Genomic DNA, 13,185 nt, shown 5'->3' with positions numbered 1-13,185 from the left:
AAATACTGTTATAAACAAAATTTTCTATAGAAAATACTGTTATAAACAAAATTTTCTATAGAAAATACTGTTATAAACAAAATTTTCTATAGAAAATACTGTTATAAACAAAATTTTCTATAGAAAATACTGTTATAAACAAAATTTTCTATAGAAAATACTGTTATAAACAAAATTTTCTATAGAAAATACTGTTATAAACTAAATTTTCTATAGAAAATACTGTTATAAACTAAATTTTCTATAGAAAATACTGTTATAAACTAAATTTTCTATAGAAAATACTGTTATAAACAAAATTTTCTATAGAAAATACTGTTATAAACAAAATTTTCTATAGAAAATACTGTTATAAATAAAATTTTCTATAGAAAATACTGTTATAAACAAAATTTTCTATAGAAAATACTGTTATAAACTAAATTTTCTATAGAAAATACTGTTATAAACTAAATTTTCTATAGAAAATACTGTTATAAACTAAATTTTCTATAGAAAATACTGTTATAAACTAAATTTTCTATAGAAAATACTGTTATAAACAACATTTTCTATAGAAAATACTGTTATAAACAACATTTTCTATAGAAAATACTGTTATAAACAACATTTTCTATAGAAAATACTGTTATAAACAACATTTTCTATAGAAAATACTGTTATAAACAACATTTTCTATAGAAAATACTGTTATAAACAACATTTTCTATAGAAAATACTGTTATAAACAACATTTTCCATAGAAAATACTGTTATAAACAACATTTTATATAGAAAATACTGTTATAAACAACATTTTATATAGAAAATACTGTTATAAACAAAATTTTGTATAGAAAATACTGTTATAAACAAAATTTTGTATAGAAAATACTGTTATAAACAAAATTTTGTATAGAAAATACTGTTATAAACAAAATTTTGTATAGAAAATACTGTTATAAACAAAATTTTCTATAGAAAATACTGTTATAAACAAAATATTCTATAGAAAATACTGTTATAAACAAAATTTTCTATAGAAAATACTGTTATAAACAAAATTTTCTATAGAAAATACTGTTATAAACAAAATTTTCTATAGAAAATACTGTTATAAACAAAATTTTCTATAGAAAATACTGTTATAAACAAAATTTTCTATAGAAAATACTGTTATAAACAAAATTTTCTATAGAAAATACTGTTATAAACTAAATTTTCTATAGAAAATACTGTTATAAACTAAATTTTCTATAGAAAATACTGTTATAAACTAAATTTTCTATAGAAAATACTGTTATAAACTAAATTTTCTATAGAAAATACTGTTATAAACAAAATTTTCTATAGAAAATACTGTTATAAACAAAATTTTCTATAGAAAATACTGTTATAAATAAAATTTTCTATAGAAAATACTGTTATAAACAACATTTTCTATAGAAAATGCTGTTATAAACAACATTTTCTATAGAAAATACTGTTATAAACAACATTTTTTATAGAAAATACTGTTATAAACAACATTTTCTATAGAAAATACTCTTATAAACTACATTTTCTATAGAAAATACTCTTATAAACTACATTTTCTATAGAAAATACTGTTATAAATTAAATTTTCTATAGAAAATACTGTTATAAACAAAATTTTCTATAGAAAATACTGTTATAAACAAAATTTTCTATAGAAAATACTGTTATAAACAACATTTTCTATAAAAAATACTGTTATAAACAACATTTTCTATAAAAAATACTGTTATAAACAACATTTTCTATAGAAAATACTGTTATAAACAACATTTTCTATAGAAAATGCTGTTATAAACAACATTTTCTATAGAAAATACTGTTATAAACAACATTTTCTATAGAAAATGCTGTTATAAACAACATTTTCTATAGAAAATGCTGTTATAAACAACATTTTCTATAGAAAATACTGTTATAAACAACATTTTCTATAGAAAATACTGTTATAAACAACATTTTCTATAGAAAATACTGTTATAAACAACATTTTCTATAGAAAATACTGTTATAAACTAAATTTTCTATAGAAAATACTGTTATAAACTAAATTTTCTATAGAAAATACTGTTATAAACAACATTTTCTATAGAAAATACTGTTATAAACAACATTTTCTATAGAAAATACTGTTATAAACAACATTTTCTATAGAAAATACTGTTATAAACAACATTTTCTATAGAAAATACTGTTATAAACAACATTTTCTATAGAAAATACTGTTATAAACAACATTTTCTATAGAAAATACTGTTATAAACAACATTTTCTACAGAAAATACTGTTATAAACAACATTTTCTATAGAAAATACTGTTATAAACAACATTTTCTATAGAAAATACTGTTATAAACAACATTTTCTATAGAAAATACTGTTATAAACAACATTTTCTATAGAAAATACTGTTATAAACAAAATTTTGTATAGAAAATACTGTTATAAACAACATTTTATATAGAAAATACTGTTATAAACAAAATTTTGTATAGAAAATACTGTTATAAACAAAATTTTCTATAGAAAATACTGTTATAAACCAAATTTTCTATAGAAAATACTGTTATAAACAAAATATTCTATAGAAAATACTGTTATAAACTAAATTTTCTATAGAAAATACTGTTATAAACAAAATTTTCTATAGGAAATACTGTTATAAACAAAATTTTCTATAGAAAATACTGTTATAAACTAAATTTTCTATAGAAAATACTGTTATAAACTAAATTTTCTATAGAAAATACTGTTATAAACAAAATTTTCTATAGAAAATACTGTTATAAACAACATTTTCTATAGAAAATACTGTTATAAATAAAATTTTCTATAGAAAATACTGTTATAAACAACATTTTCTATAGAAAATACTGTTATAAACAACATTTTCTATAGAAAATACTGTTATAAACAACATTTTCTATAGAAAATGCTGTTATAAACAACATTTTCTATAGAAAATGCTGTTATAAACAACATTTTCTATAGAAAATGCTGTTATAAACAAAATTTTCTATAGAAAATACTGTTATAAACAACATTTTCTATAGAAAATACTGTTATAAATAAAATTTTCTATAGAAAATACTGTTATAAACAACATTTTCTATAGAAAATACTGTTATAAACAACATTTTCTATAGAAAATACTGTTATAAACAACATTTTCTATAGAAAATACTGTTATAAACAACATTTTCTATAGAAAATACTGTTATAAACAACATTTTCTATAGAAAATACTGTTATAAACAACATTTTCTATAGAAAATGCTGTTATAAACAACATTTTCTATAGAAAATGCTGTTATAAACAAAATTTTCTATAGAAAATGCTGTTATAAACAACATTTTCTATAGAAAATGCTGTTATAAACAACATTTTCTATAGAAAATACTGTTATAAACAACATTTTCTATAGAAAATACTGTTATAAAAAACATTTTCTATAGAAAATGCTGTTATAAACAACATTTTCTATAGAAAATACTGTTATAAACAACATTTCCTATAGAAAATGCTGTTATAAACAACATTTTCTATAGAAAATACTGTTATAAACAACATTTTCTATAGAAAATGCTGTTATAAACAACATTTTCTATAGAAAATACTGTTATAAACAACATTTTCTATAGAAAATGCTAATATAAACAACATTTTCTATAGAAAATACTATTAAAAACAACATTTTATATAGATAATACTATTTAAAACAACATTTTATATAGATAATACTATTTAAAACAACATTTTATATAGAAAATACTGTTATAAACAACATTTTATATAGAAAATACTGTTATAAACAAAATTTTCTATAGAAAATAATGTTATAAACAAAATTTTCTATAGAAACTACTGTTATAAACAAAATTTTCTATAGAAAATACTGTTATAAACAAAATTTTCTATAGAAAATACTGTTATAAACAAAATTTTCTATAGAAAATACTGTTATAAACAAAAATTTCTATAGAAAATACTGTTATAAACAAAATTTTCTATAGAAAATACTGTTATAAACAAAATTTTCTATAGAAAATACTGTTATAAACAAAATTTTCTATAGAAAATACTGTTATAAATAAAATTTTCTATAGAAAATACTGTTATAAACAACATTTTCTATAGAAAATACCGTTATAAACAAAATTTTCTATAGAAAATACTGTTATAAACAAAATTTTCTATAGAAAATACTGTTATAAACAAAATTTTCTATAGAAAATACTGTTATAAACAAAATTTTCTATAGAAAATACTGTTATAAACAAAATTTTCTATAGAAAATACTGTTATAAACAAAATTTTCTATAGAAAATACTGTTATAAACAAAATTTTCTATAGAAAATACTGTTATAAACAAAATTTTCTATAGAAAATACTGTTATAAACAAAATTTTCTATAGAAAATACTGTTATAAACAAAATTTTCTATAGAAAATACTGTTATAAACAAAATTTTCTATAGAAAATACTGTTATAAACAAAATTTTCTATAGAAAATACTGTTATAAACAAAATTTTCTATAGAAAATACTGTTATAAACAAAATTTTCTATAGAAAATACTGTTATAAACAAAATTTTCTATAGAAAATACTGTTATAAACTAAATTTTCTATAGAAAATACTGTTATAAACTAAATTTTCTATAGAAAATACTGTTATAAACTAAATTTTCTATAGAAAATACTGTTATAAACAAAATTTTCTATAGAAAATACTGTTATAAACAAAATTTTCTATAGAAAATACTGTTATAAATAAAATTTTCTATAGAAAATACTGTTATAAACAAAATTTTCTATAGAAAATACTGTTATAAACTAAATTTTCTATAGAAAATACTGTTATAAACTAAATTTTCTATAGAAAATACTGTTATAAACTAAATTTTCTATAGAAAATACTGTTATAAACTAAATTTTCTATAGAAAATACTGTTATAAACTAAATTTTCTATAGAAAATACTGTTATAAACAACATTTTCTATAGAAAATACTGTTATAAACAACATTTTCTATAGAAAATACTGTTATAAACAACATTTTCTATAGAAAATACTGTTATAAACAACATTTTCTATAGAAAATACTGTTATAAACAACATGTTCTATAGAAAATACTGTTATAAACAACATTTTCCATAGAAAATACTGTTATAAACAACATTTTATATAGAAAATACTGTTATAAACAACATTTTATATAGAAAATACTGTTATAAACAACATTTTATATAGAAAATACTGTTATAAACAAAATTTTGTATAGAAAATACTGTTATAAACAAAATTTTGTATAGAAAATACTGTTATAAACAAAATTTTCTATAGAAAATACTGTTATAAACAAAATTTTCTATAGAAAATACTGTTATAAACAAAATATTCTATAGAAAATACTGTTATAAACAAAATTTTCTATAGAAAATACTGTTATAAACAAAATTTTCTATAGAAAATACTGTTATAAACAAAATTTTCTATAGAAAATACTGTTATAAACAAAATTTTCTATAGAAAATACTGTTATAAACCAAATTTTCTATAGAAAATACTGTTATAAACTAAATTTTCTATAGAAAATACTGTTATTGTTCTTCCTTAATATTTTTTAAGGACCGTTTGCACTTAATTAAAAATTTTTAAGGTTTAGCAAACTTTTCAAAATGTTTTCGGAACTGAATTAAAAAAAATTAATATTTCGCAAAAGTAAAAAAATACAAAACCGGTGGCTTTCAATATTAGTACAAGAGTAATTTATTTTTTAAAAATGGTTTCTTATTCTATTTGACAATATAACACTTAAGTAAAATTACCCAAGCATTCTGACAATTAGAGTAGGTAATTCAAAGATAGTTAATTGTCAAAATGCAAGGGTAATTAGCAATGATTTAAAATAATTAATTCATTAAAAAATTCAAATTCAAATCAAAAATAAAAAATGTGGTATGACTCAACACCGGCCCCATTGAAGGACCTACGGTCTTCAATCCATTGGTAGTAGCGCAAGTTTATGGATTGGCCTCTTCAAAATACCATTCCTAGTCTTCACTTCCGCTACTCTCACTTTGCCGTCCGCGCCTGGGGTTACCGCCAATACTCGGCCTGTCAGCCACTTCAGGGGTGCCATGTTGTCTTCGTGAACGACGACGAGCTTGCCGACGACGAGATCTGGCTCTTCTTCCGCCCACTTGGTTTTGGCTTGGAGGCTGCGGACGTAATCTTTCTCCCAAGATTGCCAAAACATCTGCTTGAGAGTGCAGGTAAGCCGCCATCTCTTGGAGTACCTCAGCCTGTCCACTTCTTCGTGAGGCAATTCTGGCGGCAGCGCTAGAAGGCTCTCTCCGAATAGTAGATGCGCTGGAGTTAACGCTTCGCCGTCGTTGGGATCGTTGCTGATGGGAGCGATCGGTCTGGAGTTCAGGACTGCCTCTATTTGAACCAGAACCGTTTGTAATTCCTCTACCGTCAACAGCACCTTGCCTACGGTTTTGGTTAGAAGTGTTTTGGCGGATTTGACGGCCGCTTCCCACAGACCGCCGAAATGTGGAGCTCGAGGAGGAATGAAGACAAAGTCTATTCCTTTGTTGGCAGCGTACGTTTTCATGGCGTCGGCATTGTTGGCCATTGCTTCTCTGAGCTGGAGCAGCTCTCGACTGGCACCGACAAAATTCGTTGCGTTGTCGCTGTATACGCGCTCTGGGAGCCCTCTCCTGCCGACGAACCTTTGAAGACAGAGAATAAAAGAATTTGAAGACAAATCAGTAACAAGTTCGATATGAACAGCTTTTGACGTAAAACACACAAATATGGCGATGTACATTTTAACAGGTGGACGGCCACGTATTTTAAGTGTTACATTAACTGGGCCGCAAAAATCTACACCACATACTTTAAATGGGCGTAGAGCTCTCACCCTATCGGCGGGCAAATTTCCCATTATTTGATTCATTAGTTTAGGTTTGTAGCGAAAACAATGAATACACTTGCGAACTACTCTTGAACATGCTTCTCTGGCATTTATCAGCCAAATTTTATCACGTAAAATGGCTACCAAGGCTTTCGCTCCAGCATGACAGTGTTCCAAATGCAAGTGTCGTAAATATAGGACCATAAAATATGATTTTTTAGGCATTAAAAGGGGAAATTTTGCATCGTGAGCAATTGGTGCATTTAGCAACCGCCCGCCTACTCTAAGTAGTGAAAAACTGCGGTATTCATCTTTGTATTGGTGGACAAAAGGATTTAATCGTTGCAAATTTGAAGGCAAAACTTGTGATTTGCTTAACTTTTTCAGCTCTTCGGCGTATTCTCTTTTTTGAATAAATTCAATTAGCTGGAGAAAAGTCCAATTAATCTCTTTCGCTGTAGGTATACCTATATTGCGGAATTGCTTTCCTCGAGCAATATCGAGAAAGCGAAAAACATACGAAAATACTCGAATCATTTTGTTGTATGATGAGTAACTTTCAATAATCTTCGCAATAGGATTAATTTCGTTTTCTTCTACAGCCAAAAACACATTAGTTTTCCTTGTTTCAAGTGACTTTTGTTCGGGAGTTAATTCGAAATGCTCATTTACTGGCCACATATTAGTCTCTTCGAGTAGAAACTTTGGGCCATTAAACCAAACAGAGTCCACTAATTCTTCAACATTACATCCTCTAGAATCAATATCGGCCGGATTTTCCTTAGTTGGAACATGACGCCATGTGGCCTGGCCCGATAGTTCTTGTATTTCTGAAACTCGATTTGATACGAATGTTGCCAGAGTAGAAGGATGAGTTTGAATCCAGTGCAACGTAATTTCTGAATCAGTCCAAAATGTAACGTTTTCCACTTTAAATAATATTGTATGCTTTATTTTGGACCATAACTTGCATAGTAGATGCGCTGCGCATAGTTCAAGTCTTGGTAAAGACTTGGTCTTCAGAGGAGCAACTTTCGATTTAGCCGTTAGTAATCGGCAAGAAGTCTTACCAGAAGTTCTACTCCGGATATAAATGCAACAGCCATAAGCTCGCATAGAGGCATCAGAAAACCCATGAATTTGACATTCAGTATTTGATGAGGTCAAAACAAATCTAGGAATTTCTATTATGTCAATTTTCAATAAATTGGCTTTAAAATCTGTAAAAGAAGTATCAAGGCGCGTGGGAATAGACTCATCCCAATCTAGCTGCATTAGCCATAATTCTTGAAGAAGAATTTTTGCCTTGATAATCAAAGGGCACAAAAGTCCGAGCGGATCGAAAAGTCTTGCCGAAACTGACAAGATATTTCGTTTTGTTGCTTTCAAGTTTTGAAACAAATCATCCAAGTGGTATTTAAATACGTCACTCTTCGGAATCCAATAAGTGCCTAAAGTTTTAGTGAAATCCTGATTTATCTGTACTGATTTTTGAATTGTAATCGAGTCTTGATCATAACAATTTGAAAACCATTTCGTCAGATTAAAACCTGCCGATTGCAATATTTGTGTGACTTGGGACCTTATTATATTTAGATCTTCTATTGAGTCAGCACCAGTTAAAAGATCATCGACATAAAAGTCTCTCTTTATGACTTTAGAGTCAATTGGCAATGACTTTTCGAATAATTCGCTCACATAAGTAAGGCAACGTATTGCCAAGAATGGAGCTGATGATGTGCCATAAGTCACTGTATTTAATTTATAAATCTCAATATTTTGAGACTGATTTTCACGCCATAATATTAATTGATAATTTCTATCGGCCTCGTCAATTAAAACCTGACGGTACATTTTTTCAATGTCAGCCGTAATAGCGTATTTATGCATTCGAAAACGAAGAAGTGTTGAATACAACTCCTCTTGAATGGTAGGACCAATCATTAGTAGATCGTTAAGAGAAAGTTGTGTAGATGTTTTACAAGAGGCGTCGAAAACTACCCGAAGTTTTGTAATAGAACTTTGCGGGCGTAATACACATTGATGAGGTATAAAATAATGAGAAACATCGGGTACTTTATTATCTGCAATAGACATGTGACCCAAATTAATGTACTCTTTCATGAATGAATTGTACATCTCTTTTGTTTGTGGTTCTTTTGACAGACGACGTTCTAACGATAAGAATCGTCTTCTAGCTGTTTCAAAAGATAGACCCAGTGTATTTGGATCTGCTTTAAAAGGTAGCGCCACTTTAAATCTACCCGACGGCAATCGCTGAACAGATTTCGAAAAGCTTTTCTCACATTCCTGATGCTCAATTGATAGAACATTTGCCTCTCTAGGAATTTCTTCTAATTCCCAAAATCTACGAACTATTGAATCCAATGAATCTTCGTTTTCAGTTAGTGAACTTAAATGGCATACATTCTTATTAAAATGTTTTAATTCTTTATATTTTCCCGAAACTATCCATCCTAGAAGTGTTTTCTGGAGTGTTGGGATATTGGGATTCAGTTTAATTTGACCGACGCATAGTAATTCAAAGAAAATCTCAGCGCCGATCAACATATCAATTCTTTGCGGTTTATTAAAATATGGATCAGCGAATTCTATATTATCGGGCAAATTCCATCCAGCTGTTGAAATTATACGATCTGGTTGATAGTTGGAAATCGATCGAAGAATCCAAAATTCTGCAGAAAATTCATGGGAATTCATTCGAGATTTCACTGTAGCCTGAAGTTTATGTTTTGCAGACGAATTCGTTCTGCCTATACCAATAAGACTGAGATTTCTTTCTTGTTTTTGCAATTGTAATCGCTGAGATAGTTCTTCGGTTACAAAATTTATTTGTGAACCGGAATCCAAAAGAGCTCTAGCTAAAACATACTGACCAGATTTATTCTTGATCTGCACTAAAGCTGTTGCTAAAATTACATTATCTTTCGCCGAAGATGAATGATTTACAAAAGCTCTTGAAGTTGAAGCTACATTAGGATCAGAATTTGCAACATTCTCAGGTTGTGCATCATTTGCAGCATATTTATGTAATAATGTATGATGGGAACCACTACAAACTCTACATTTTGTTGATTTACATTTTGTCACCGTATGTCCTTTTTTCAAACAATTAATACAGGCGGGAACGCCTTTGACAAAGTCAAATCTCTGTTGCACCGGCACTGCAGAGAATGAAGGACAGTTCGATAAGTAATGCGCTGCTTTACAAAATAAGCATTTAGCTACTGATTGTTGGTTATCAGTTTGACATGAAAAGGAGGATTTCTTCTTTTTACTAAAACTTTCATTTTTTCTCGTAAAATTGGTATTCGGTTTTAATCTCGAACTTGAAGCTTCTTCAGCTGAAATATGTTGGTATCTTTTGTTCAAAGCTACCTCACAATCACTCCATAAGGGCAACTTTTCATAATCAAGTTGCTTTTCCCATTTGGATCTAGTGATTGGATCTACTTTAGTCATTACTAAGTGAATTATTATCGCATTAGTAATTGCCTTGTCATCTCCGATTGATAAAAGTGAGCCATAAATGGCAGAAACTGTATCAATCATGCTCCTCAAGGAAGTTGCAGAAGGTTTAGACATTTCCGGTAAATCAAACAATTTAGTAATATTATCAAAGAATATTAAACATGGATTGTCATAAACTCTTTTTAAACTTTGTAGAGCCTTGGAGTAATTTTGTTCACTTATCTGATAAGCTTTCACAGTTCCCAGAGCTTCATCTGATAGGCACGAGATTAAATGATTAAATTTCTCAATTTCAGTTAAAGTTATATCACTATCTACCAAACTCTCGAATAAACTAATAAAATTCTTATATTCGGCATATTTACCGCTAAATTTAGGCAACTTCATACTTGGAAGTCGGCTATGATGACTTGAGAAACCAAGAGTAGTTTCAGCGATACTATGTTCTCTGGGAGTTAAATAACCCAAAAGCATACTTTTTGTGGAAACGCATAAATTTTCTAAATCGGACCTTTCATCGTTTGAGGGATCTAAAATATCGATTTCAGTTTGAATGTCCATTGCATCTTCAATATATGAATTCAAAATTTATAATCGACAATGTAATTCATTTTGATTAAACGAAATAGTTTTTTCCTTAATAGATCGCCTAATTCTCGAAACGTTATTCAAAATTTTATTTTTCTGTTGGTATAAACTCTCAAGACTAGTAGAACTTTTTTGCTTTTTACCGCCTCCCATTTTGTAGTCGAGGTTTAAATAACTAACTTGCTAAGAAAAATAGGAAACCAAGTTTAAATTCTTTTTGAATTGTATTTTAAATCAATTTTCAAAAGGATCTCAAGGAAATTTGTCGTAAAGACAAAATAGAATAATATAAATAAACTTTCCGAGATCAACTTACGGTTTCAATGCACTTGCAGAAACAACAATTGACTTTAAGGTTTCAACTACTTTTTATTCAAATTATTTTATACCAATATTCTTATTTATTTATAAATTAATAGCAATTATTAATTCTCGGAAAAATTTTCTGAACAATATTGTTTGCTGGGTTATAAACCAGTTCGCAAATAAATTTTTTCCGTACCCGAACAAATTTTATAAATTATAACAAAAAATATTATTTTATTTTTATATTTCAAATTTTCGATAAATTGTTCGTTGGGTTGTATCACAAATTAAGAAGAATAAGAGTTAAATAAAAGAAAGCAACAGAAAATAAATGTAAACAATTGAATTTATCGCAATTTTATTTTTTAATGCTTTAATTTTATTGTTGTTGTTCAATTAATTACCACTGCCTCTTTTATTATTAAATTTACTCGCGATCACTTTTATAAATGTCCGTCCGATAATAATAATTTTACCTCTTATGATTTTATTTTTAATTACACTATTTTATCACTTTTTTCTTATAAAATTTCTCAATTATAATTCCTTATTTGTTTTTATATATTTTCTTTTATTTATATGTATACATATACTTCTTTTTATTTATTTTCACTTATATACTTTTATTTATTTTTTGTCACCTTTATTTGTATTGTTTTCTTTTGTTTATGTTCTTATATTTGTCCGTCTGTTTACCATATGATGAGTGCGGTTGCCACTTTGATCATTACAACTCAACAGTGTTGGTAAACGGTTTTATTTATTGTAACGAATAATAAGAAAATAAATCAAAACAAGTGTCAAATAACTTAACAAGCGAGTTGATAAAAATAAACAATCGAGTTAATAAAAGAAACAAGTGCACAAAAAAAGGTAAATTGGAAAGATGTAAATATTTTTACACTTTAATAAAACTTTAATTATTTTTCCAAAGAAAACAGTGAGAGTGTTAAAAAAAATAAGAGAACGACCGATAAGTGATTTTAACAATTGCAGCGAGGAGGCGACTTTCTTTTTAATTGTGGTGTTTTTAATTTTAACTTAATAATTAAGTTTTGTGTATTTGAATTTAAATAAAAAACAACAATAAAGCACTTTATCACTATTTTTGTGTGTTTCACTACTTAAGAGATTTATAAGAAAATTATTAGAAGAGCAAATAATTTTAGGTGTGGAAATAACTTTGGCAATCAAATTAATTATTTTCTTTTTTTTAATTTCAAAGATAAATAAAATGCAAATCACACAATTATTTGTTCTTAAATACCTGGTTAGGGTTTTGTTGACGTTCGGCACTTTCCTTTTGGCACAAAATGCAGTTGCAATTAGGCATCTGGTATGGTCTTCCTTCTTGATGGATGGATTCCTTGGTTGATGTTTATGTGTTGTGGGTTGGTTTGTTTGTTTGTTTATTTAGTTTTTTAAATGTTAATTATGTGTTTTTTAATATACTTGTTAACGGGGTTGTTTTATTAACGAACTCACGGAAACTTGTAAAAAGTACGGTCTCGGTAAATAGCGAATTTATTTTAAAAAACAGTCCCTGCTCGGGCGCCAAAATGTTCTTCCTTAATATTTTTTAAGGACCGTTTGCACTTAATTAAAAATTTTTAAGGTTTAGCAAACTTTTCAAAATGTTTTCGGAACTGAATTAAAAAAAATTAATATTTCGCAAAAGTAAAAAAATACAAAACCGGTGGCTTTCAATATTAGTACAAGAGTAATTTATTTTTTAAAAATGGTTTCTTATTCTATTTGACAATATAACACTTAAGTAAAATTACCCAAGCATTCTGACAATTAGAGTAGGTAATTCAAAGATAGTTAATTGTCAAAATGCAAGGGTAATTAGCAATGA

The 13,185-nt window shown here is 27.0% G+C and overlaps 1 protein-coding gene across 2 annotated transcripts; it reads right to left on the bottom strand.

The window, feature by feature from the left end:
- Positions 1-5,764: 5,764 nt before the first annotated feature.
- Positions 5,765-12,698, bottom strand: LOC135949415 (serine/arginine repetitive matrix protein 2-like). 2 transcript variants are annotated; one of them, XM_065498963.1, is made up of 2 exons: positions 12,595-12,698; positions 5,765-6,756 (listed from the first exon to the last, which is right to left on the bottom strand). In XM_065498963.1, exons 1-2 carry the CDS (start codon positions 12,658-12,660, stop codon positions 6,073-6,075), a joined length of 750 nt encoding a protein of 249 aa, XP_065355035.1. In that variant the 5' UTR covers positions 12,661-12,698; the 3' UTR covers positions 5,765-6,072. The 2 variants fall into 2 exon arrangements, with proteins under 2 accessions (XP_065355035.1, XP_065355037.1); XM_065498965.1 differs by lacking the exon at positions 12,595-12,698 and adding an exon at positions 11,804-11,862.
- Between the last annotated feature and the right edge of the window lie 487 nt (positions 12,699-13,185).

The sequence above is a fragment of the Calliphora vicina genome, chromosome 1 (assembly GCF_958450345.1).
Source record: "Calliphora vicina chromosome 1, idCalVici1.1, whole genome shotgun sequence".
NCBI lineage: Eukaryota > Metazoa > Arthropoda > Insecta > Diptera > Calliphoridae > Calliphora > Calliphora vicina.
Note: the sequence above shows the minus strand (reverse complement) of the source record. Positions and strands in the feature narration are given on the sequence as shown.

Excerpts from the sequence above, each read along its gene's own strand:
- LOC135949415 (XM_065498963.1), bottom strand. The coding sequence starts at position 12,660 with ATGCCTAATTGCAACTGCATTTTGTGCCAAAAGGAAAGTGCCGAACGT. Across the intron at positions 6,757-12,594 it reads GTCAACAAAACCCTAACCAG|GTTCGTCGGCAGGAGAGGGC; the intron begins GTATTTAAGAAC and ends CTGTCTTCAAAG.